The sequence below is a fragment of the Ictalurus furcatus genome, chromosome 22, assembly GCF_023375685.1.
Source record: "Ictalurus furcatus strain D&B chromosome 22, Billie_1.0, whole genome shotgun sequence".
Lineage (NCBI taxonomy): Eukaryota > Metazoa > Chordata > Actinopteri > Siluriformes > Ictaluridae > Ictalurus > Ictalurus furcatus.
The window spans coordinates 3,731,946-3,756,257 of record NC_071276.1 but is presented as its reverse complement, the minus strand read 5'-3'; the positions used below and the strand labels follow the sequence as shown (position 1 = coordinate 3,756,257).

The 24,312-nt window shown below is 40.8% G+C and overlaps 3 protein-coding genes across 5 annotated transcripts; all 3 read right to left on the bottom strand.

Annotated features, from left to right (window-relative positions):
- Positions 1-361: 361 nt before the first annotated feature.
- Positions 362-4,859, bottom strand: ela3l (elastase 3 like). Its single transcript, XM_053610175.1, has 8 exons — positions 4,792-4,859; positions 4,381-4,469; positions 4,187-4,284; positions 3,956-4,084; positions 3,664-3,800; positions 3,359-3,504; positions 2,466-2,618; positions 362-424 (listed from the first exon to the last, which is right to left on the bottom strand). The coding sequence occupies exons 1-8, from the start codon at positions 4,829-4,831 to the stop codon at positions 407-409; spliced, it is 810 nt and encodes a 269-aa protein (XP_053466150.1). The 5' UTR covers positions 4,832-4,859; the 3' UTR covers positions 362-406.
- Positions 4,860-6,979: 2,120 nt separating this feature from the next.
- On the bottom strand, positions 6,980-11,311 carry pxmp2 (peroxisomal membrane protein 2). Its single transcript, XM_053610263.1, has 5 exons — positions 11,126-11,311; positions 9,458-9,580; positions 9,063-9,225; positions 8,250-8,369; positions 6,980-7,857 (listed from the first exon to the last, which is right to left on the bottom strand). The coding sequence occupies exons 1-5, from the start codon at positions 11,233-11,235 to the stop codon at positions 7,789-7,791; spliced, it is 585 nt and encodes a 194-aa protein (XP_053466238.1). The 5' UTR covers positions 11,236-11,311; the 3' UTR covers positions 6,980-7,788.
- A 2,354-nt stretch (positions 11,312-13,665) lies between these two features.
- LOC128598989 (ubiquitin carboxyl-terminal hydrolase 30) lies at positions 13,666-23,951 on the bottom strand. Of its 3 annotated transcripts, none has more exons than XM_053610261.1 (13): positions 23,816-23,949; positions 21,353-21,462; positions 20,510-20,734; positions 19,952-20,055; positions 19,704-19,802; positions 19,541-19,586; positions 19,314-19,408; positions 16,912-16,971; positions 16,665-16,751; positions 16,156-16,233; positions 15,693-15,903; positions 15,466-15,559; positions 13,666-15,300 (listed from the first exon to the last, which is right to left on the bottom strand). In XM_053610261.1, exons 1-13 carry the CDS (start codon positions 23,884-23,886, stop codon positions 15,093-15,095), a joined length of 1,488 nt encoding a protein of 495 aa, XP_053466236.1. In that variant the 5' UTR covers positions 23,887-23,949; the 3' UTR covers positions 13,666-15,092. The 3 variants fall into 3 exon arrangements, 1 of the variants encoding a protein (XP_053466236.1); XR_008384334.1 differs by having other exon boundaries at positions 15,171-15,300; positions 15,656-15,903; positions 23,816-23,951; XR_008384335.1 differs by having other exon boundaries at positions 15,276-15,300; positions 15,652-15,903; positions 23,816-23,951.
- Between the last annotated feature and the right edge of the window lie 361 nt (positions 23,952-24,312).

Sequence of the window (24,312 nt, the reverse complement as noted above, 5' to 3'; positions counted from 1 at the left end):
GACTTGGACTGGAAACAGGTTCCCACTCATTTTGGCACCAGCGCTAACGGCTACCGGTGGGAAGCGTCTCCACCTGACCGCAGGTGTTTGGAGAAGCTGTTCATTCTCTCATGGCTGATCAGAGATCAATCTTAACGTGAGCTGGGCGGAAAACATGTTCTGAGTGTCTCATTCGTCAGGGTTCTGATATTGGCGAAATGGCGAAAACATCTGGGGGACTCCATGATCTATATTTACAGTCATCAAGTGGTTTGAAGAAATTTAGCATGGCAGTTTTATAAATACAGTATGGTGTGTGTGTGTGTGTGTGTGTGAGAGAGAGAGAGAGAGAGAGAGAGAGAGAGAAATGGACAAGAGACACTTGTAGATTAGCATTAGATGATTTTATTGAAAGGAGTTCATCGCCTTAATTATCAATCATAACCTGAAAGCAAACAGAAAAAAAAAGATTCAATTGCTAAAAATAGCTGAATTATTCAAGAACATACATAAATATTACCACTGTATATGTCAATATATTTCAGCATTGAAATATAATTATCGTAGTTATCGGTGTTATATTAGTATTAACATCAATAACACTATTACGTGGAGAAGAAAATGTACCATTTTTTTTAAGCATATAGAATGAATGTTTCAGTTGTAGCTAGATTATACACTTATATAAATAAACACTATATAAAAATATACTGTAAAAGATTTAACAAAAAAGAATAGAGTATTATGTACAATTCTATAACAGTATTAGAGTACCATAGTAAAATATATGAGAAGTATATAAGTATATACAGTATATTGTCTATATACACCGCCAGACAAAAGTTTTTGAACATGTGGAGTTTTGTTTTACTACAGTTCCCACTCCAGTGGTAATTCAAAACTTGACACACACACATAAACATTTAAAATGTGTTCAATCAAGTAGCTGAATCTTTGTATTTAACGACACCTTAGCAGTAGTAGTAATAGTAGCAGTCGTAGTAATAGTAGTGGTGGAAGTAGTAGTAGTAGTAGTAGTAGCAGTAGTAGAAGTAGTAGTGGTGGTGGAAGTGGTAAGAGTAGTAGCAGTAGTGGAAGGAGTAGTAGTAGTAGTAGTAGTGGCAGTAGTGGAAGTAGTAATAGTAGTAGTAGTAGTAGTAGTAGTAGTGGCAGTAGTGGAAGTAGTAGTAGTAGTAGTAATAGTAGTAGTAGTGGAAGTAGTAGTAGTAGTAGTAGTCGTAGTAGTGGAAGTAGTAATAGTAGTAGTAGTAGTAGTAGTAGTGGCAGTAGTGGCAGTAGTGGAAGTAGTAGTAGTAGTAGTCGTAGTAGTAGTGGCAGTAGTGGAAGTAGTAGTAGTAGTGGTGGTAGTAGTAAATAGTAGTAGTAGTGGAAGTAGTAGTAATAGTAGCAGTAGTAGTAGTAGTAGTAGTAGTAGTGGCAGTAGTGGAAGTAGTAGTAGTAGTAGTGGAAGTAGTAGTAGTGGTAGTGGTAGTAGTAGTAGTGTTAGTAGTGGTGGAATTAGTGATAGCAGTAGTAGTAGTGGTGGTAGTAGTGGTGGAATTAGTGATAGCAGTAGTAGTAGTGGTGGTAGTAGTGGTGGAATTAGTGATAGCAGTAGTAGTAGTGGTGGTAGTAGTGGTGGAAATAGTGTAGTAGTAGTGGTAGTTGTAGTAGTAGTAGTGGTGGTAGTAGTAGTGGAAGTAGTAGTAGTAGTGATAGTAGTAATAGGTGTTGTTGTAGTAGTAGTAGTAGTAGTAGTGATAGTAGTAATAGGTGTTGTTGTAGTAGTAGTAGTAGTAGTAGTGATAGTAGTAATAGGTGGTGTTGTAGTAGTAGTAGTAGTAGTAGTGATAGTAGTAATAGGTGTTGTTGTAGTAGTAGTAGTAGTAGTAGTAGTGATAGTAGTAGTGGCAGTAGTAGTAGTGATAGTAGTGGTGGAAGTAATGATAGTAGTAGTGGTGGTAGTAGTGGTGGAAGTAGTAATAGTAGTAGTAGTAGTAGTAGTAGTAGTGATAGTAGTAGTGGTAATGATAGTAGTAGTGATAGTAGTAATAGTAGTAGTAGTGATAGTAGTATTAGTATTAGTAGTAGTAGTGATAGTAGTAGTGATAGTAGTGGTGGAAGTAGTGATAGTAGTAGTGGCAGTAGTAGTAGTGGTAGTAGTGGTGGAAGTAGTGATAGTAGTAGTAGTAGTAGTGATAGTAGTAGTAGTAGTAGTGATAGTAGTAGTGGCAGTAGTAGTGATAGTAGTAGTGGCAGTAGTAGTAGTGGCAGTAGTGGTGGAAGTTGTAGTAGTAATAGTTGAAGCAGTAGAGGTAGTAAAAGTAATACTAGTTAGAGTCATATTAGTAGTAATAGTAGTAGTAGCAGCATAAATATTAGTATTAGAAGTAGTAGTAATAGTAGTGGCAGTATTACTAGTAATAGTAGTTATAGTCATAGTAGTGACAGTTATAGGCTCGTGAGATTGTGGTTTGCTCGGTCACCTGGTTGATCCAGTCGTTGTAGGCGGACACGCGGGTGAAGACAGTGGGTTTCTTCTCGTAGTTGCAGCCGAGGCCTGAGACGAAGCTGGCGATGCCGTGCACTTCCCACACACCCTGTGCGTTCTTACAGTTGAGAGGACCACCAGAGTCACCCTGCAGCACAGAGCACCTCAATATCAGCTTACCGTAAAGTTTCAGACTCTCTCTCTCTCTCACACACACACACACACACACACACACACACACACACACACAGTAAGCTTCAATTAATGGTAAAAGTGTGTGTGGAGTTGTTTCTCAGTTGTTGTTGATCAAGAACGCTGATTCTAGATCTACTGCTGCTAACTCGCATTATGTGCTGAAACTCCATGGAAGCAGACCATTACATGACTGAACAGTCAGGATATGTAAATATTAAATGTAGATATTTGCTAAATGGCAAAAATAAACAAATCCCCAGAAAACAGCAGATATTAATGCATTAGATGAATTCGAAGCCTGGCAGAGAATCAGCAGGCCATATACCAAGCATTTATTGACGGAACCTCATTTATGTTGTTAAAGGGACCACCACTAGGCAGATATGATTCGGGTGATGAAACAGCGATGGTACGAGTGCATCATACGAGAGCGGCACTTCTTTGGCTGAAACTGTCTCAACATAATTAGTTGATCACTGGTGTCCTTCCAAAAGAGACCAATTAAGACCAAACTCGTATCTGTGATGAAACTTTCAGTGTTAGTAAAATAGCCCTGCGTGTATGCAGTATTCACGGATACTGGCTTCATATGGAAGGTTTACATGGGAATTTACACACACACTCTCTCTCTGACGTTGACGTTAATCATTACCGACAGCACAGTAACTAAAAATATCGAATGCTGTCACTCACGTTGCAGCCAGCGACGATGCCATCACCACCAGAGCACAGCAGAGTGTCTTTCAGCCCAGGACCCCACCAGTCGGGTTTGGAGCAGGTGGCGTGGTCAACGACAGGCATCAGAGCCTGCTGCAGCCTATCAGCGATGGGACCTCCAGCTAGAACACACCACAACTCGGTCTGAACACTCGAATTCACAATGCGTAACGATTCCAAAGGATTTCTAAACATAAACAGTCACGAATAAAAGTCATCGGGTAAAACGCACTGTAGATAGAAAACACATCCTTCTCAAGCTCAGAATCACAACTACTTACTGGAGGTTCTGCCCCAGCCAGTGATGTAGCAGGGGTAGTTGTTGGGGAGGATGGTACCAGCAGGAGGCAAGCAGGTCAACCGCACGGTGTCGCTCAGGGTCACGTGTTCAGTGAGTTTAATCAGAGCAACGTCAAACCTGAATTCACAATCACATAGACGAGCACGAGAGTCACATCGTCGTGTACATCGTTTACCAATGGTTGAAGTGGTGGAATGCTCACAATGGTTTTTAGTCTGATGGTACTCTTAGTCACTGACCTAATGAGATGACTACAAAGCGCTTCTTCTTACCCGAAAGCTACAAAGATGGGGTTCCACTTCTCGTGAACGATGATCTTCTCAGGAGTCATGGCTTTGGATCCAGCCTCCTGTTCCACCAGGTTGTATTTTCCCACATACACACGGTAGGTGTTCTGTTTGCTGCGAGAGAGAGGGAGGCAAAACATTTAACATAGTCCGGGAGCAGGTAGCTGCGCTGTCTTACGGAATCATACTATACAATCAAGAAGTAGACCATCATACTTGATACAATGAGCAGCTGTCATCACCCAGTTGGTGGCGATCAGCGATCCTCCGCAAGTGTGTCTCCACTCATCATTTCGCAGGTACTGCAGAGAGATCTGTGGAGGAAAAAAAAAAAAAAAACCTGTTTGCAGATCCAGACACAAAGAACAAAGGAAAGACAGAGAAATACAGAGAAAAGAAAGAAGGCTTACCTGCCAGGGCCAGCTGTGAGGAATGGCGTCCACTCCATTGACCACGCGGGTGTTGAGGGGCTGGATGGGGGGAACACCGCACCCCAAAGCTAAAGCATCAACACAATAATCAGTCAGTTCATTACTAATGTGGTGGTGTGTTCCAAAAGTTTCTCCCTATCACTAATGTCTAAGATTAAAATTACACAAAAGGGTGGTGTTGAATTGTCTCGCGTCGCTTATGTAAACTCCAGTTGAACGGCTCTTGCAAATTTGCCGCGAGATCTAGTTGTACAATTTCCTTACAATTTGTTTTGGGTTTTTTTTTTTTTTTTTGTCGTCCAGTTTGCATCTTTTAAAAATTAGCAAAGAATGGTGAATGAAAAGCAAAAACGTCATGTGAACGCCTGTCCAGATGTTGAGGCTGCTTACCGCCAGCGATGAGCACCGATGCCAGAACGAATGGTAGCATGTTGACTTGATTCTGCTGACACTTACACGTCGAGTCAAATTATAAATCCTTCTTCTCGCAACAAAGCTACGCCCCGTTTATAAAAAAAAGTATGAATTTGTCGATCACCCATTGGATAAAAAACTATAATTAGTTTAGAAGTGTAAGGCCGTGTCATGTTTTGTGCAGCTGGTTTCCAGACACAAATTCTCATGGCCTTCACTCTGCACTCCCACAAAACTATTATACTAGGTAATTTATTTCTTGAGGAAAATGATCCAATATTACATTTCTGTGAGTGGCAAAAGTATGTGCACTTTTGCTTTCAGTATCTGCAGCAATAACTGTAACTAAACGTTTGGGGTAACTGTTGATCAGTCCTGCACATCGGCTCGGAGGAATTTTATCCCGTTCCTCAGTACAGAACAGCTTCAACTCTGGGATGTTGGTGGGTTTCCTCACATGAACTGCTTGCTTCAGGTTCTTCCACAACATTTCTATTGGATTAAGGTCAGGACTTTGACTTGGCCATTCCAAAACATTAACTTTATTCTTCTTTAAACATTGTTTGGTAGAACGACTTGTTTGTTTAGGATCGTTGTCTTGCTGCATGACCAACTTTCTCTTGAGATTCAGTTCATGGACAGATGTCCTGACATTTTCCTTTAGAAATCGCTGGTAGTACTACAGAACTCATTGTTCCACCAACGATAGCAAGTCTTCCTGGCCCAGATGCAGCAAAACAGGTCCAAACCATGAGACTACCACCATCATGTTTCACAGATAGGATAAAATTCCTATGCTGGAATACAGTGTTTTCCTTTCTCCAAACATAACGCTTCTCAGTTAAACCAAAAAATTCTATTTTGGTCTCATCTATCCACAAAGCATTTTTTTTCCAAATAAAAACCGCAGTTTTGTAAAGGTTTTTTTTTCCCCTCTCAGGGACCTAGATGTCCCAATGATAATGCACAGTGTATCACAGTATATGATCTTCAGTGAACAGTTTTCCATTTTGAACCTTATTAACATATATATCTGGTGGTGGTGTTTTTTTCCCACCGAAAGCCATTTTGGTACATTATCTGGGTTAAAGCAGGTGAACACATGGCGCTTTCTCATGTCTGAAACAACTTGACGCATGTCTGATGAACGAAGACTGCAGCATTAATTCTCTGGACTATTCAGATTCAGAACTGAATTCCTAATTAATTTAGATTTTGTTCTAAATCAAGAAAACTGTACACGATCTAAGTCTAAGCAGCAATTCAAGGGTGATTATGGATGGAGGAAAGCAAGTTTCTTTATTATCCTGTTGCCATAAATGTATTTATGGTCCCAAAGGTGCTTCTGATGAGGGTCGGTTTTTATGGGATTCCATTAATATGACTGAAAAAGACAAACAAAAACTGTTCAAGTAAAAAGGAAAATCAAGGGAAACTTAAATAAATGGTTCTCCATTTCTATCAGAATGGTTGTAAGCTAAGATTTGGAGGACTACAGACTGTACAGTACAATGCAACTAGTGTGTGAAGTCAGGAAAACCCACTAAAACTGCACTGGGCTTTTCAAAGCAGGAAGTGTGTGCCCTCTACAGGCCATAGTCAGAACAACACCTCAGTCCTGAACAGATTAAGAAGGAATTACTGATGTGGTGTAAAAATATTTTTTTTGGGGGGGCGGGGGGGGGGGGGGGCTTTGGGTAGTAAACAGGCTGCTTATGTTTATTTTATAACCTAGCATAAAAGTTTTAAAATGTTAGTGGTTAAAACAGCAAGACCAATTCGTTTGTTTTTTTGCTGTAGACTGAAGACATTTGGGTTTGAGATAAAAAGATGAAAATGAGACGAGATTTGCGAATGTCAGATTTTATTTCCTGAGCAAAATATTTGAATATGTGACTGACAGGTGTTTCTTGTTACCCAGGTGTGTCCTGAGATTGACTGTTTAAACAATAAATAGCTCTGAACATCTGCTCTTGGTTTGAACCTTCGCTTTCGCCTGTGAAGACTGCATTTGCTGTTAAAAAGGTTAAACCAACATGAAGATCAAGGAGCCGCCTATGGGAGCAAAGCAAGTCATTTTGAAGCTGAGAAAAGAGGTCAAATCAATCAGAGGCATTTCACAAACATCGGACATAGCCAATACAACAATTTCGTAATGTCCTGGAAAAAAAAATAAACCACTGGTGTACTGAGCAGCAGACACCGAACGGGAAAACAACAGCTGATGACGGAAACATTGTGAGAGCTGTGAAGAAAAACCCAAAAACAACAGTCAGTGACATCGCCACCAACATTACAGTTTTTTTAATTCATTAACGGAAGACACATCATGTACACCTGACCAATCAGAATTGAGAATTCAACATCGCTGTGGTATGACACATTTCCTCCATTTCTGTAACCATAAGCTCCAAACATACGTGTGGTTGTAATCAATAAAAACATGATTTAATGAGTCAAATTATTATTATTTTTATTATTAAACATCTGTACAAACTTATAAAATGCAGTACTATAATGAACACAATGCTACGATCAGTGTTGACTGAGACAGTGGCACAACAGCATTAGTGCATTATTACTGTCAAAATAAGAATTAACACTGTTTCACTTGCTTCGATACAAATTTTCACGTCTGCAAATAATAAAAAAAAGTCAGTCGGCTGAGGTGTGAAAATTATGAAACCAGATGTTTTTTGGATATTTTTTTAAATAAATCTTGGCAAAATGGGTGTGCATTACAGTCGCTCATTAACTCTGTGTGATTAAGCTGCCGATCTTTCAAAGAAGCCATCTGCTAGTTCCTCTTCATGATATCTAACATGACAGTAGTTCATGCTCTTTTTTTTTTTTTTTTTTAGAAAGCTTGGAAAGTCAAACCTGATCTAGTACCGCGTCTTTTAAAAAAGGCACACACTGGTTTCGTTAGTACTGACCCCCACGTAACCGTACTTCAACATTAACTCTGGGGTTTCATTTCCTGACGGACGTGAGGTAGGCGTTCCAGAACAAGGCGATCAGGTTGGCAAACAGCACTCGAAACTGCAGAGAGAGAGAGAACAAAAAAATGTTTAAGAAAGGACATGAAATGGATCTGTCTCACGATACTATTTTTAAACACACGTACGTCTACGTCTCTTTATTTCCCTTCGTTGCTATCCTGTGGGTTGTTTGATGACTTTAACAGCTACAGCAACATTTCTTAGGCAAGATCTTGGACGTCTAAGGGATTGAGTCAACATTACTGTACCCAGAATGCACTGTGACTGTATAAACAACAACAATAAAATGAGCAGATCTTATTTTTACTGTTCTGCGTTTTAAACCCGGCCAATAAGGAGGAGGACGATTGAACAGTGTCTTTACTAACCTGTTCGCTCTGACGGCAGACACTGGATATCTGACTGCGTCTTATTTTTTGGTGTCAGACTCACCTGCACAGGCACGTAGTTGATGTTGACGAACTGAAACGGCGTCCAGACTTTCCAATTCATCTTGAGAGCAGGCCAGAATCTCGCTTTCAGCTTATCCTGAAGGTCTGCGTTGGTCTTCCCCTACAGCGAGCCATCGGATTTCACATTTACAACAGCAGGAGGCTATTTAAGCCATGCTTGTAGCTTTTTAAAGGCATGGAAACGCTCATTTTAGGCATAATTGTGTGCTACTTCACCATACTATTACTGTTACTATTCTGTAGTATTCTGCCGTAACATCATCAAGGATCAGTGATACCATCTTTATCAAGTATTTACACCAATCAGCAAGAACATTAAAACCGCTGACAGGTGACGAGAACAACATTTATCATCTCGGTACAAGCAAGCGAACAGTCGGTTCTTGAAGTTGAGGTGTTGGACGCAGGACAAATGGGCAAGCGTAAGGATCTGAGCGACAAATTGTGACGGCTAGACGACTGGGTCAGAGCATCTCCAAAACGGCAGGTTTATACATGCATATATACATGTGACATATATTTATATCAAACTAGCCGATCTAAAAGTGATCTGAAAAACACATACATATATGATATTGTTGGATTTTGTCCAATCAGACTCAGGTGCCAGTGTTTCATAGATCAGCGCAGTGATATACAACAATGATGAGGGCAGAGTGAATCCTGATATAATATAATTATTATATTATTAATATAATTATATAATTAATTATTATATTATTAATATAATTATATCCTGATATAATAATCCTGAAGCGTCTACTGAAACTCCTAGGACAAGGTGTGTGTCTACCTCCAACGTGTTCATCACCACAAAGAAGAGGAGGAGGAAAGCCGGGGCGAAGACGAGTCGCTCCAGCAGGAGGCGCTTCAACATGGAGAAAGGAGCCGAGGCTGGGAACAGCAGCTCCAGCAGCTGGTAGAAGTAATGACTCAGTGGACCTGTGATGACAAGCCTGAAAACACGAAATCGCACGGTTAAATACCGACACAGAAACTGACCTGAAGTAGTTTCCTTGGTAATTTAGCACAACAGTGAACAAATGTGAAAACAGCCCATTGTAATACCGCTCATTCTGATTTGAGAAAGACGAGCCAGCTTGCTAATTACTAACGCACTAATCTGAACAAATAAATGAGGGCTAAACCCAAAGAAATTGAGCACACGTGGTTGCCAGATCACCATACCCGTACACAGCGAAGCGGACGGGTCCGTAAACGTCCACCTCTTTCCCGGACTGACCTTCTTTCTGCTTTTTCTTGGACTCTAGAGCTTGAGAAAGCAGGTTTCCCAAAGCAGACAGAACAGCACTGAAAAACACAACACAGGAGACGTTTTCATTTGGAAAATCAGTAACGTGTTTGTTCTTTGCTCTGGCGTGGAATCATCTCCATAGGGTCAATTCACCAAAAAAGGTCGCGCGCAAACAATCCTGGAGTGCAAAGATCTATTTGTTCACATCCGAACATGGTGGAAAAGTTAATACGTAACATATCTTGTACATGGATGTTTCCGAGTTTGAATCAGTGGGCTGATGTGTGGCACTGTACATGCTTTTTACTTTAATTGGATGAAATATATATTTGGCTGGATAAGTATTAGAGCTAACAATGCGTTTCTGATTTCTCTACATTTCTCTCAAAGTGGGGTCCAAGGACAATGAAGCATAACCATGGGGTCCATGTTTCTTCTAATGATGTTACAGCGATGGAACACATGACAAACCAACAGTAATGAATGTTATACATACCGATCGGCAATAACATTAAAACCACCTGCCTAAAATTGTGTAGGTAACACCAGAACAGCTCTGAACACGGCGAGGCACGGACTCCACAAGACCTCTGAAGGCGTGCTGTGGTACCTGGCACCAAGACGTTAGCAACAGATCCTTTAAGTCCTGTAAGTTGCGAAGCGGGGCCTCCATGGATCGGACTTGATTGTCCATCACATCGCACAGACGCTCGATCGGATTGAGATCTGGGGAATTTGGAGGCCGAGTCAACACCCTGATCTCGTCGTCATGATCTTCAAACCGTTTCTGAACAATTTTTGCAGCATTATCCTGCTGGAAGAGGCCACTGTTATTAGGGATTACCATGACCATGAAGGGGTGTACTTGGTCTGCTGCAATGTTTAGGAAGGTGGTACGGGTCAAAGTAACATCAACATGAATGCCAGGACCCAAGATTTCCCAGCAGAACATTGCCCAGAGCATCACACTGCCTCCACCAGCTTACATTCTTCCCAGAGTGCACCATGGCCCCAGGTAAAGCGACGCACACACTCGCACCACATGATGTAAAAGAAAAACGTGATTCATCAGACCAGTCCACCTTCTTCCGTTTCTCCAAGGTTCAGTTCTGATGCTCACGTTCCCACTTTCAGCGGTGGACAGGGGGTCAGCATGGGCGCTATCGGGTCTGCAGCTCCGCAGCTTCCCCTTTGGACCAATTTTGGTAGGTGCGAACCACTGCATACCATGAACACCCAGCAAGACCTGCCGTTTTGGAGACGCTCGTCTAACCATCACAATTTGTCAAAGTCGCTCAGATCCTTACGCTTGCCCATTTTTTCTGCTTCCAACACATCAACTTCGACATCTGACTGTTCACTTGTTGCCCAATATAAATATATCCCACCTCTTGACAGGTGCCATTGTAACAAGATGATCAGTGTTATTCATTTCACCTGCCAGTGGTTTTAATGTTATGTCTGATCGGTGGTTATATTAATAGATATTATTATTATTTTTTTATATATATATAGTTGACTCTCAGGATGTTTCATCCAAACAACCCACCCCAAAACCTTCAAGTAGGACTTTAAGTGAGTTAATAAACAAGCCAACTGACCTTGTAACAGATTTGGTGATGATCGGATATTTCTTTAACAAGTGTAAATACTGCAGCAGTAATCTGCTGGGCAAAGCCGGGTCTCGGATCGGCACACTTTGCGTGGGCATTGTGGTTATTGTTCTTCTACCTTGGACTGCAGCAGTGTAGCTCGAACTGCTCCAACGCTCAGCTAATGAAGGCCACATGTGAGCAAGAGGCGGAGTCAGGGTTGCCAGGTATGCGTACCAAAACTCAGCTTTACAGCACACTGTAACATGTATAATACACTAAACTGACACTAGGGGAGAGTGGGGTTAGTTGTAACATTAGCCAATCTTGTAAATCTTGAAAAACAAAACAGAATGAAACCAAAGGGCACAAAACATGACAGCTGACACTATGAATGTTTCTGTACAGCACAACTCACCAGATGAAGAACTTTCTTTGCTAAAGTCGACTCATGGAATGGCTCGTGTTTAGTGACACGTCGTTCGTGAACGATTCGTCCATTTTGAACGGATTTGTAAAATGACTCGGGAACAACGAGTTGTCTCAGACAGCGATCCGTTCGTGTTTGACCGCGCATACACTCATAGGTTCTGTACAGGAAACAGAGATGATTAGTCGATCAGTCGAGTAGTCCGTTCTTCCGGTGAACGCCGCATAGGCAATACACCTTGCAGTACTGGAAACAGAAATGATTAGTTCATCTCTCGAGTCTTCGGGTTCGAGTCGTTCGTTCATCATGTCACAGCCCCACTGCATTCAGAATATGGGACCGTCACTGGAAGGACGAACGACTCGAACAAAAAGACTCGAGAGATAAACTAATCATTTATGTGTCCCGGGGAACAGATGTGACAAAAGTGACGCGACAAAAGAAAGAACGTCTCGGATCGGGAGGTGAGGTGAAATAACAGACTACATAGCCTGAAGATTCGGCTAAGCTATTAATGAATCGTTTCTGCTTCTCATAATTCGGTATTGGCTGCGTTAGCCTATAGTTTGTTTTTTATTCCAAATGCGATCAACGTTTGCGTAAGTACTAGATGTGTTGGGGAATTTAACACGTAACATTTTAATTATATTCTGAACGAGATTCAAAGATCCGAGTCAGTAAAATGATCCCGAAACTAACCTTTTTTTTTTTTAAACAGGAAGTGTTGAGGTGCTGGACTGATTTACACAACAGCCAGTTCACATTCAAGACACACCCCACCCCCCACAAAAAGCTTAATATGGAGACTAGTGAAGATTTTAACAAGAATCGCTTCTCAACTGTGGATGACTTCTCACCTACGCACGTTGACTTCGATGAGAACGAAATCCTAGACAGCAAAAATGTCATTTATTTCAGGATCGTCAACAGGAAGCATCCGGTGCATCTGGATGGTACGGTTGGAACTCATTTTAAATATAAAGCCACTTTGAAAAGCTGACAAACCAGTTCACAACATAATATGTTCATACAAAAGTAGATTTTATTGTGTTGGAGTTTGCCGTAATTTCCACACACACCTTCACATGTAATATGTTATGTTTTAGCTAATGTTTAAGTTTTTTATTTTATTTTGAAAGATATAATAATACATCTTCTCTAAGACAAAACAGCTACTAGGCCAGGAGTTCAGGACAAGCAGATTTAATCTCCAGGCTATTAATAAGGAATAAAACACTTTCTAGAAAAATAACCCACGTGGCGTGGTGTGACGAAGCGGGGTTACTGTCACCACCCTGAAGTTGAATCTTTTCCAATAACACCACAGTAAATTACAATTATTATTATGGACAGATATATTAGAGACACCTTTCATAAATGTTAAACCCATGTCTCCTTAAACAAAACTTCACTCCTTAATTAATTAGGTACTACTATAATTTATATATGTGTATCTGGGTTTACATAGACATCCAGTCTTTTTATATTCTTGATATATGAAACATTGTATTGATTCATTTCCCTTCTGGGATTAATAATGTGTTACTGTACTTCTTCAGAATGTAGTGATCATTTAATCATTGCCACAGAATGTTTATATATTTAATACTAACTGTGGGGAATATAATCCTATTCATTAAGTGGTTGCAATACAAAAAAAATTTTTTGACTTCATTAATATAATTAATCCAACGTTGAACTTTGAAAGGTTTCGTGGGAAACCCACGGAATCTGGCAACACTGTGCAGAGCGAATCGCGCGGTGGGCGTGATTATTAGCGGTGTCCTGATTGGCCTATTTGCGTTGCGTCTGGTCAGTAGTAGATTCTACTTCCGTAAATAAAGTACAAATAATAATTAAAAAAAAAAAAGACGTTTGAATGAGATTCTGTAAAATACTGCTATGTTATTTCGGAGGAAAAAAAAACATAATATAAATTACTATGGAACCAGCATGCGAGCACACCTGGCGCTGTGCTGATTTGTTGACCACTCAATTATATCCGGTAGCGCCGCGCTTCGCGAAACACGTCAGCTACGCCGCCATCTTGGAGAGGGCAGGTCTTCAACAAAAGACCTAGGAATTATTAATGATAGGTCAGTCAATCACAAACCAGAGAGGCTTTACAGTTGCAGAAATTTATTTAACATCGTTTACAATTGAGAAAACATTCCAAAAAAACCTTACAAATCATACACAGGGTAGGAAGTTATCATAAAAATATCATCTCAGTGCAAATGGTTTAGCATATAATTAGCTTTTTACATTTTTTTTTGGAACAATACTCGCCATTGAGCCGTTTCCACCTGAACCGATATAAACACTGGACAGATCAGTTACACACACACACAAAAATACATACCTTCGGTTATTTCTTTCTTTTTTTTTTTTTAACCAATCACCACAGCAAACATCTAAAAAGGTTTAACAATGATAAAATTCAGCAACCATGGCTTCTTCTTGTCTAATTAAAGCTGCATCTGGACTGGAAGACTGGCACGGCGGAAGCAAACCCAACTCCCTCATAGGTTTCGCTACATAATGGGACGTAATTAAGAGACTGATGCAGGGTCACATGATCAAGAGGGACAAGAACAAAATGTTAAACAAACAAACAAACAAAAAAAAAACAATGGATGTACAACAGCTTATAAAAATTGACATTTGACATCCAGTACTCACTCTCTCTCTCTCACACACACAGATTCATTAGCAGCTAATAATCCCGGGCTCCGTTCTCCACGTACACTCCTAGTACAAAAAGGTTCCACCCAACACCCTGAAGCGTTCCTGTTTCTCTGGGGGAAAAACCCCTTTACGCTTCTAGAAGAATCATTAAACAAAACGGTTTCACGACTGCTGAGTATCAAGAGTGTACTATAAAGTTTAAAAACATTCTCCTTCCTGCATTTTGTATCAAAGTCCAACACCTTCAGCACACCAAGACCGGCAGACGAAGCTTACGTCGTCTGGGTCCGAGTAGAGCTGCTTTAGAAACGCTAGGCCCCTTAACCATCCAAACCACCTCTTCTCTAACGACACTGCGGTGGAACACACCTGAATCCAGTATCAGTGTTAGACTTTCACTTCTGCTTCTAGATCAACACTCTTCCTTTGAGGTACTTCATAGCTTTTTTTTTTTTTTTTTTTTTTTTTTTTTTTAAAAGAAGCTTCCGCAATGAATAAAGTGCAAAAAATAGCATTACACCAGTAAGAATCAGGGAAACGGGTTCGATTTACGGAAGCCTTAAGAGTTCTTCGGCTTAAATCCTATTGGCTGATTGGATAGCTGCGTGATTGAGCAGGTGTATGGAGTGTTTTTCTCGTACCTAATACAACCCGTAACTATTCACAGAGCCGTTTTTTCACTCAGAAACCTCCTTCGTGAAGACCGTCACCGTGTCCTCTTTTAGAACCCGCTTCGTCGGAAGCTTTTTTTTTGGTAAACTCAGCGTTTCGAGGCAGAGCTCTCTCAGCTACACGCTCGTTTTAATGTTAACACGGTCTCCGTAGACCCACGAGCCCGGATCTGGTCGTTCCCTGGGTTCACCTGCGCACACGCTCGTAGAACAGCAGGTACGCGCTGGAGGAGAGCACTTCCTGCAGACTGGCCTTGCGCACAGACTCGTCTGACACCCACAGCCACTGCGGGCCGAACGACGCCGGGCCGCGGCGGTACGTGACGAAGTGACCCGAGTGCGTGTCGCCGTGGTGCACGAGCACCGCCGTCAGCCGGAACAGGTACTCCGACGAGCTGGAGGAACGTCACAGAAAGAAACTGAGTGCGCACGCTGAAAAAAACTTTATTCATTTTAATTATTCGAGTGACAATATGATGCTGACACCAACGTGTTATTATCATGATGCACTTTATACTACATATACAAAGACAGGGCTGTACCGTGTGTGTTTTTTTTACCTGAAGTCAGATGGAGAAAGGCCGAGGAGAAAGGCAGAGGAAACGCTGCCGTTCGACAGCGGCTTGTTGTTGTTGTTGTTATGGTGCTCTGGGTCTGGACATAAAAACAAACAGCGTGACGTTGAAACACAAGTCACAATTTCCCCATGAACACCTATGTCAGACCTTATACTGCTACCTAGCTACCTACACACACACACACGACGGGCACTTTATCCATCTCTCACCGACTCCATTGGCGATGTTTCGATCGTGCGGTTCTTCCGCCGTTAGTTTTTTGGCCCTGCTGGCCTTCTGCAGTCTCGGTGTGGTGCTGTTGTGTTTATAGCGGTCCATGCTGAGGTACTCGGAGAACTGAACATGCTCGTGTCGCTTAATGGGAGCGCCTTCGGGAGACCAGGTGAGTCTCTGCAGGTGAATACACAAACACCGGGGGAGCTACACACACACATACACACAGAAAGGAAAAAAACAAAAATCAAGCATGTTATTTAGAAAGTACATATTACACAGGTTAGCGCTACCAGAAAACTAGCTGTGGAGCATGTACAGTAAAGCTTTTTATCCAACACTGTATCCTAAACTGTATTTTATCCTCTCTTAGTCGGTCCGTATTTTCTATCCCAATCGTTTCTTCCTGGCTTAAAGGAAAGCGTTTGTCATTATACCTGTTTAACGAACGCGACCCACCTTTCCGAGTTTAAGCTGCTTTACGAATGTCGTCCTCTGGCTCTCCAGAACCTGACGGGCCTCAGTCTCAGCCTGTTTCTGAACACACACACAAAACCACTTTCATGAGCAGCTAGGTTTAATCCCAGACGCTAGAACATCTGGATGCCACAGCCCGCATTCCTCTGACTAAAACCTGGAAGTGAAATAAAGTCTTAAAGCATTGTACGGTACCACACTCTTTGTTTGTTTATTGTTACATTTAACGTTGTGGAATGTGGACAGCCGTTTCCTGTTATCGCAGTGATAAACTGTTGTTCGCAAAGCTCTCTAAAACTTGACCATTTGTCAACAATTACACATTTTTTAAAAAACATTCAACCTGGTTTACACTGAGCATCTAACAGCTGTTACTATAGAAATGACAACATTCATATAAACCTCGTGGCTGGAACCACTGGTGTCTTCGATCTCTCGATCAACACTTTCTGACCAATCAGCACGGAGCACGCCGCACGTTAATAGCCTACCTTGGTGCAGTTCTCGCACTCCACCTCTTGAATCATTTCCGAGGTGATGAAATGCTGAAGACACTGATCCAGAGTAACTGGCCGACCCTAAAGGACAATTAAAAACACACACACACACACACACACACACACTCTCACTGCACTGGCGTTTAATCTCCTCAAATCTGTATCCATTGCCATTTAAAAACCGATCATGCGCCAACTCCTACAGCCTTATCGTACGAATCCAAAAGTGTGGTGTGCTTACCCATTGAACGGCAGGAATGGACAGCGAGAGGCTGTCGAACGAATCGTAACGCACCGGACTCTGCGCACAGAGATGGATGTGTTATTAGGAAGCATATACAAAGTATTTATTAAAGTGTGTCTAATTATATACATCACACACACACACACACACACACATATACACACACACAAACAAAAGTATCACCCCTTTATTTTTAGAGAAAACTACACCGAGTGGTGTCAGTTGAGGACTGATTTTTTTAGTATTATTGTGTGTGCACATGCTGGAACCTGATTGGCTCTTATCATTTATAGTGTCCCAGCAGTGTGTTCAACACTAACTTTGATTTTTCACTGAGATGTTCAGACATGTTCAACACACACAACTATTTATACAAACTATACTATATTATAATGTATTATACTGTTCTACACCATTATTAATACTGTATTATAGTATACCATACTGTACTATTTTATACTGTACTCTACCGTACCAATATATCATACTGTACTATACTGTAATGTACTCTACTATACTGTACTATACCGTTCTATACTATACTGTAATGTACTATACCATTCTATACTATACTGTAATGTACTATACCATTCTATACTATATTATAATGTACTACACTGTACTATACCATTCTATACTATATTATAATGTACTATACCATTCTATACTATGCTGTAATATACTATACTCTACTGTAATGTACTATATCATTCTATACTATACTGCAGTGTACTGTACCGTTCTATACTGTAATGTACTATATCATTCTATACTATACTGTAATGTACTATATCATTCTATACTATACTGTAATATACTATATCATTCTATACTATACTGTAATGTACTATATCGTTCTATACTATACTGTAATATACTATATCATTCTATACTATACTGTAATGTACTATATCGTTCTATACTATAATGTACTATACCATTCTATACTATACTGCAATGTACTATCATTCTATACTATACTGTAATGTACTATATCATTCTATACTATACTGCAATGTACTATATCATTCTATACTATAATGTACTATACCATTCTATACTATGTTGTAATATACCATACTCTACTGTAATGTACTATATCATTCTATACTATACTGCAATGTACTGTACCGTTCTATACTGTAATGTACTATATCATTCTATACTATACTGTAATGTTCTATACTATAATGTACTATACCGTTCTATACTATTCTGTAATGTACTATAATATAATGTACTATACTGTTCTATACTATATTGTAATGTACTATACCATTCTATAATATACTGTAATGTACTATACCGTTCTATACTATACTGTAATGTACTATACTATATTGTAATGTACTATACCATTCTATACTGTATTGTAATGTACAGTAGTATGGAACAGTCTTCCTATTAGTGTTCGGGACTCAGACACAGTCTCAGTGTTTAAGTCTAGGCTTAAAACGTATTTGTTTACTCAAGCCTACCCTGACTAGATTCTGTTCTACTACTTCGCAGTCATAATAATCTTTTTTCTCCCTCTCTCCTTTCGCCGAGCCCCACATGAATTTATGGAGATACTAGAGATCCAGATCCTTTCTGCCTCTGGATGGAGCTCAAATCTTCTCTAATTCCAGACTGCTGGGACTACGGCTGCTCCTAACGCCATACAGACTTCATATAAATCCATAATGAACTTTTTCACACTAACTGTTGTTACCCAGATGAGGATGGGTTCCCTTCTGAGTCGGGTTCCTCTCAAGGTTTCTTCCTCTTAAAACATCTTAGGGAGTTTTTCCTTGCCACCGTCGCCACTCGGTGGCTTGCTCAGTTGGGATAAATTCGCACCTTTAATATCTGTATACCATGTTGATATTTCTGTAAAGCTGCTTTGAGACAATGTCTATTGTAAAAAGCGCTATACAAATAAAATTGAATTGAATTGAGTAGTACAATACATACATTAAGTGCCGTACTACAGTACTGACCATACTATTGTACTATACTGTTTTATACTGCACTGTATTAGAGTGTACCATACTGTATTTAACTATATTGTAATGTATTTTATGCTGTACCCTATTGTACTATACTGTACCAATATATTATACTATAGTGTACTATATCATTCTGAGCTTATCTATACTGTGTTCTGCACTGTATTATACTGTACCATACTATATTTTATATTGCTGCATTGCTATACTGTACTATATACCATATCGAATTGTACTGTATCATTCAATACTGTATTATATTTTACCATTCTGCATCGAACTCTACCGTAATTTATCGTACTATACTGTATTATACTGCACTGTAATGTATCGTATCTTATCATTCTACACGGTACTACACTGTAATGTTTTACACAATATCGAACTGTATTATGTGTGCTTTGTGAACACCTGGCGCTCGCAGCGTTTGCAGGCCATGTAGCTGGTCAGGCGTCCGTGGAACGGGTGCTGTGCCCTCCACAGGTTGGGAACGGGATGCAGAGGACCTGGACCGAGAATTCAGGGAAAACTACACATAAGCTTACTAGAGGATTTACAGACGGCCTGCTAAATATTAATATCTGTTCGCAAACTAACTATATCAGCGTTTACGAGTTCGGCAGACGCTCGTGTCTCACCTCGACTCCAACAGCTAACGGGGTTTGGGCTCGTCTCTGCCTGTTTCTGAAATGTTAAACAAAGAGGGTACAACGCATTAGCGAGAAATCTCATTTAAGAGTACTAATAATATAAACACAATACAACAGTCTTGCACGAGTTAATCGCAGTGCAGTGTCTCACCTCCAGCGTCTCCATGTCAAACAGGTGAGGGACTCTGGGCTGCCGCTCGCGCTCCTCCTCCAGAGACGACGTGAGGACGTGGAAAAGCTCGTGAGCGTCCTGAGGACAGAGGTAATGTTACGGGCCAGTTACCCAGATAAATGCGAAAAAAAATCACGTACATGCTGTACGTGCTGTAATGCAAATGGTGCGAAGCAGAACCCGACAGGGGGTTGCCAGATAGCGTGAAATGATCCTGCGCAACTCGCCTGTTCCTCAAAGGAGCTGATGTGCCATCTGTACAGACGAAGAGCTTCTAAAAGACATCCTGCGTCCAAAACATCATCCTCTCCTGGATCAGGACTGGACAGAGCTGCAAGGGAAAAAGGCTATGTTTTAAACAAGTGACAAATTGGAGAAAGCAGGAAACAAACAAAAAAGAAAACAACTAAGAAGGAAGAGAGGAATCCAGAATGAGTAAGACAGACGTCTTAAATGAGAGAGATATCCGCATTGTAAGAGAGAGGTAGAAAGTAGAGGGTCAATCGGTTTTGTCCGTTGCGGTAGTGGCTGAGAAGGGTCCGCTGTCGTCATATCGTTATCTCGTACTGACGAGAGCGGCCTCTAGAGGCCAAATAAAAACTATCACTGACCAATTCTGTCATGTTACTTGAAGCTTTTTTTTTGGGGATATCTATTTTTATTTGTTACTTTTTGGTTCAGTTTGGGTGTATATATTTTATTTACTTTAATACTGACTAATAGTATACTACATAGTATTTCTATATTTATTTCAATAAGAGAGGAGTCAGATGGACACAGTTTACCTGTAAGCAGCTGCAACAGTGTTTTGGAAACCCGCGTGTCCGTCTGCGTGTCCGTCTGCGTGTCCGTCTGCGTGTCCGTCTGCGTGTCCGAGCCGGAGAGACGGGAGCTGCTGTGGGAAGTGAAGTCCTGGAGCCAGCTGATGAAAGGAGGACACGTGGCCAAACCCTGCAGCAGTGCGTTCAGGAAGCACGTGTTTCCCAGGTTCAACAACCCCGGCACCATGCCTACAAACACACAGGAATGCATACGCATTCATGTCATTATATATCAGGAATTATCCCATAATGCATCAATCAGGGTTTGGTTATAGTACATCAACTAGACTTAGTATTGAAGCAGTTACTTCTGTTATAAGATGGTAATTTGTGGCGGTAAAAGGGATGCATGTGGTGAGCAGCAATACTGAAATACACTGTGGCACTGTCACGATGCTCAATTTCTAAGAAAAGGGCCCAACGTGTGCTGACAAAGCATTCCCCAGCACCAGTTCCACCAGCCTGAACTGTTGAAGCAAGGCAGAACGGGTGCACGTCGAGGTCAAATTCCAGCCCTACTCTAGATCCAAGTGTGGACTGTTCTACAATCTCAGCCTCAGACTCTCTCCGCATATTCGTACACATGACTCGAGTTTGGCGGTCTGTAATTTCCAGTCGAACTAGCCAAATAACCCTTGAGACCTGTCAAATCAATATATGATCACTGGACTGAAAACTATTCACGGCATCCCTTCTTAAGAAGTTCTGTTCATGTTCGACTCTGCGGCAAGTTAATGAATGAAAAAGTCCCAGACTCTCTGAGCGATATCTAGACAGATGCTGGAACACCAGGCGTGTGTGCTTTACCTCTCCTCCTCTTCTTCCTGTCTGCGCTGGGACCCCAGAGCACATACACGCCCACCGCCACAGCGGCAGCGATGCCTCCAATCACACCCCAGTTCTTCATCACCCTATACCTGAAAAAAAAGAAGACAACGGAGAATAAAAAGAATACTACGAATGTCACTATATATGACTGTTCTGCATCGTTCAGTGTTAAAGGCTGATCTTAAATTGCTCTCCATTCCCTCTATTTATCTGTGTACTACATCAGGTACTACCACTACAACCCACTCCCAATATATACACTGTAATATATACAAATCTACACTAAATATTAAATAATGACTTCTACACCCTATATAGTGCACTACACATCTCCACTGGGGATTTGGAACCCTACGTCCTATGACCAATGGCATCACTTAAGAGTAGGTAATAATGTTTTCTAAGCCATTAGTGTCCAATAGACGGATATTTGGGACTCTGGAATTTTCCATGCTGCGGAGTGCACAATATAAACCCATAAGGAGGTCATGTGAAAAAATAAGTACACTGCATGGAAATTGACTTTTTTTTTTGTTACGTATTTGGAAAAGTAAACATTTGATTCTCTTTGAAACAATACCTACTAATAAAGTTGATAGTGTATCAAATGACACACAAAAATGACATTTTGTAGTAATTTTCACAATTTAAATGAACAAAAAACAGATCAGTCACATGGGAAAAAATCAGTACACCCCTACACTGATCACACAGTTACATCCGTAGTATTAGAATCGGGTGAAGCTCATGGGCCAGTGATTAGAACCTGCTTAGGGAGTGGAGGTGGAAACGATCTTATTTATACCCCTCTCACATAGTGTTTGGTGCCCCCTTTGCTATTGAGATGTGTGGTATCATCATGCCAAGATCTGAAGAGTTCTGAAAGGCCTTCAGAAAAAAGGTTGCGGATGCCTAGGAGTCTGGCAAGGGATTTAAAAAGATAAATAATTTGAAATACATCATTCCACTGTAAGGAAAATAATCTACAAACAGTGCAGATATCAAACGCCTGCCAATTAGTCCAGGACTGGCCGTCCCAGCAAATTCAGCCCAAGAGCAGACCGTCTGATGCAAAAACAAGTCTCCAAGAACCACAAAATTTAATCACAGGATCTGCTAGTAAGTCTTGCAACTGTCGGGGTCAAAGTGCATGCTTCTACAATCAGAAAGAGATTGCACAAATTTGACCAGCATGGGACGCGTGCCAGGAAAAAGCCTTAGCAATGCTACAGTTTGCCAATGAGCATATAGGCAAAGACCAGGCCTTTTGGAATAATGTTCTCTGGACAGACAACAACAGCAGACATGTTTGTCTCAGACCAAAGACAGCTTTTCAGGAGAAGCACCTCATACCAACTGTGAAGAACGGTGGTGGAAATGTTATGGTTTGGGGTAGTTTCACTGCCTCAGCGACTGGACAGCTTGCATTCACTGATTCAACTATAAACTTTGCATCGTATCAAAGAGTGTCTGAAGATAACGTGAGGCCATCTGTCAGAGTTGAAGTTGAACCAAAAGTGGACCTTTCAACATGATAATGATCCTAAGCACACGAGCAAATCCACCAAGGAACGGCTCAAAAAGAAGAAATGGAGGGTTATGGAATGGCCTAGTCAAAGTCTGGATTTGAATCCCATTGTTATATTGCGGGGGGATTTGAAACGGGCAAAACATGCAAGAAAACCCTCAAACATCATGCAACTGAAAGAATGGAACATGGAACATGGAAGAGTGGTCAAAAATTCCAGCAAGCCGGGTGGACAATTCTGCAAAGCACCTACAAGAAGTTATTTCTGCTAAAGGGGGCAATACTAACTTCTGAGGCCAAGGGTGTACTTACTTTTTCCACAGAAGAATATCACATCTATTGATATTTCTGTTGAATAAATGATTGAAAAAGCTCATTTTCCTTGTGGTTTAATTCAAGTACGTCAACTTTTTTCATATGCGCTATTTGCTTGTCCAAATATGTCCAAAAAAATCCCAACAATTTCCATGGGGTGTACTTATTTTTTCACACGACCGTACATGAGACACAACCTACAGACAAGAATGTGTGTTTTTTTAAATAAATAAATAAAATAAAACTAAAATAAAAACAAATGCCTTTAAAAATATACCCAAGTGTGGGTTTAGCTACGAATATATTTATTTATTTATCACAATCAGTCAGTTAAAAGCAGATAAGTCTAAAAGAAACGGCGGGGAAAACAAAACTAAACAAACAACAACAACAACAATAATAATAATAATAACAACGTCCTTTTGTTGTTGTGAGCAAATCAGCTGTGTTAGCAAAACTGGCTAATCTGAGCTCGTGCGCAAAATGGCACGCGCAGTCTGAAAGGGAATTCCGCGTTTGGACTCTCCGCATAAAGAGGTCCATGGAGGCAGCATGGAGTTACCCCGCAGAAAAGCGCACTACTCTTCACTTCTACAGACCTGGTAGACGACCGTGTGCGTAAAAACTCTCGGAGCAGCTCCTCTGTGGCCTCCTGTCCGCACCAAGACATCGTCCATCAAGCGGAACCTAAAGAGCTGCGGCGTTTGTTTCCGGTCGGACCCGAACACGAACAGGGACGAACCCACGGCCGCCGCTGGCTCAGTCCCAAAATGGCTTCCGCGAGGGCGTGGAAGCCCTTCATGTACAGCCTATATAGTGTGCCTAGATAAGGAGAAGAAGGACACTATTTGGGACGCAAGCACAGAATAAATAAATAAATAATTGAAGCAAAAATGTTTTGGTTTGGCAAAGAATACCAACATAATGGTTTATTAAAGCTGTCTGTTTATTAGTGTAAGGTAATAGTTATTCATTCATTTTCATAGAAAATATATTTGTATAAATATAAATGCACATCATATACTTGTATAACATTATTTGCTTGTATTGTCCAAATAAACAAACAAACAAATAATAAATACTGCTTGTTATAAAT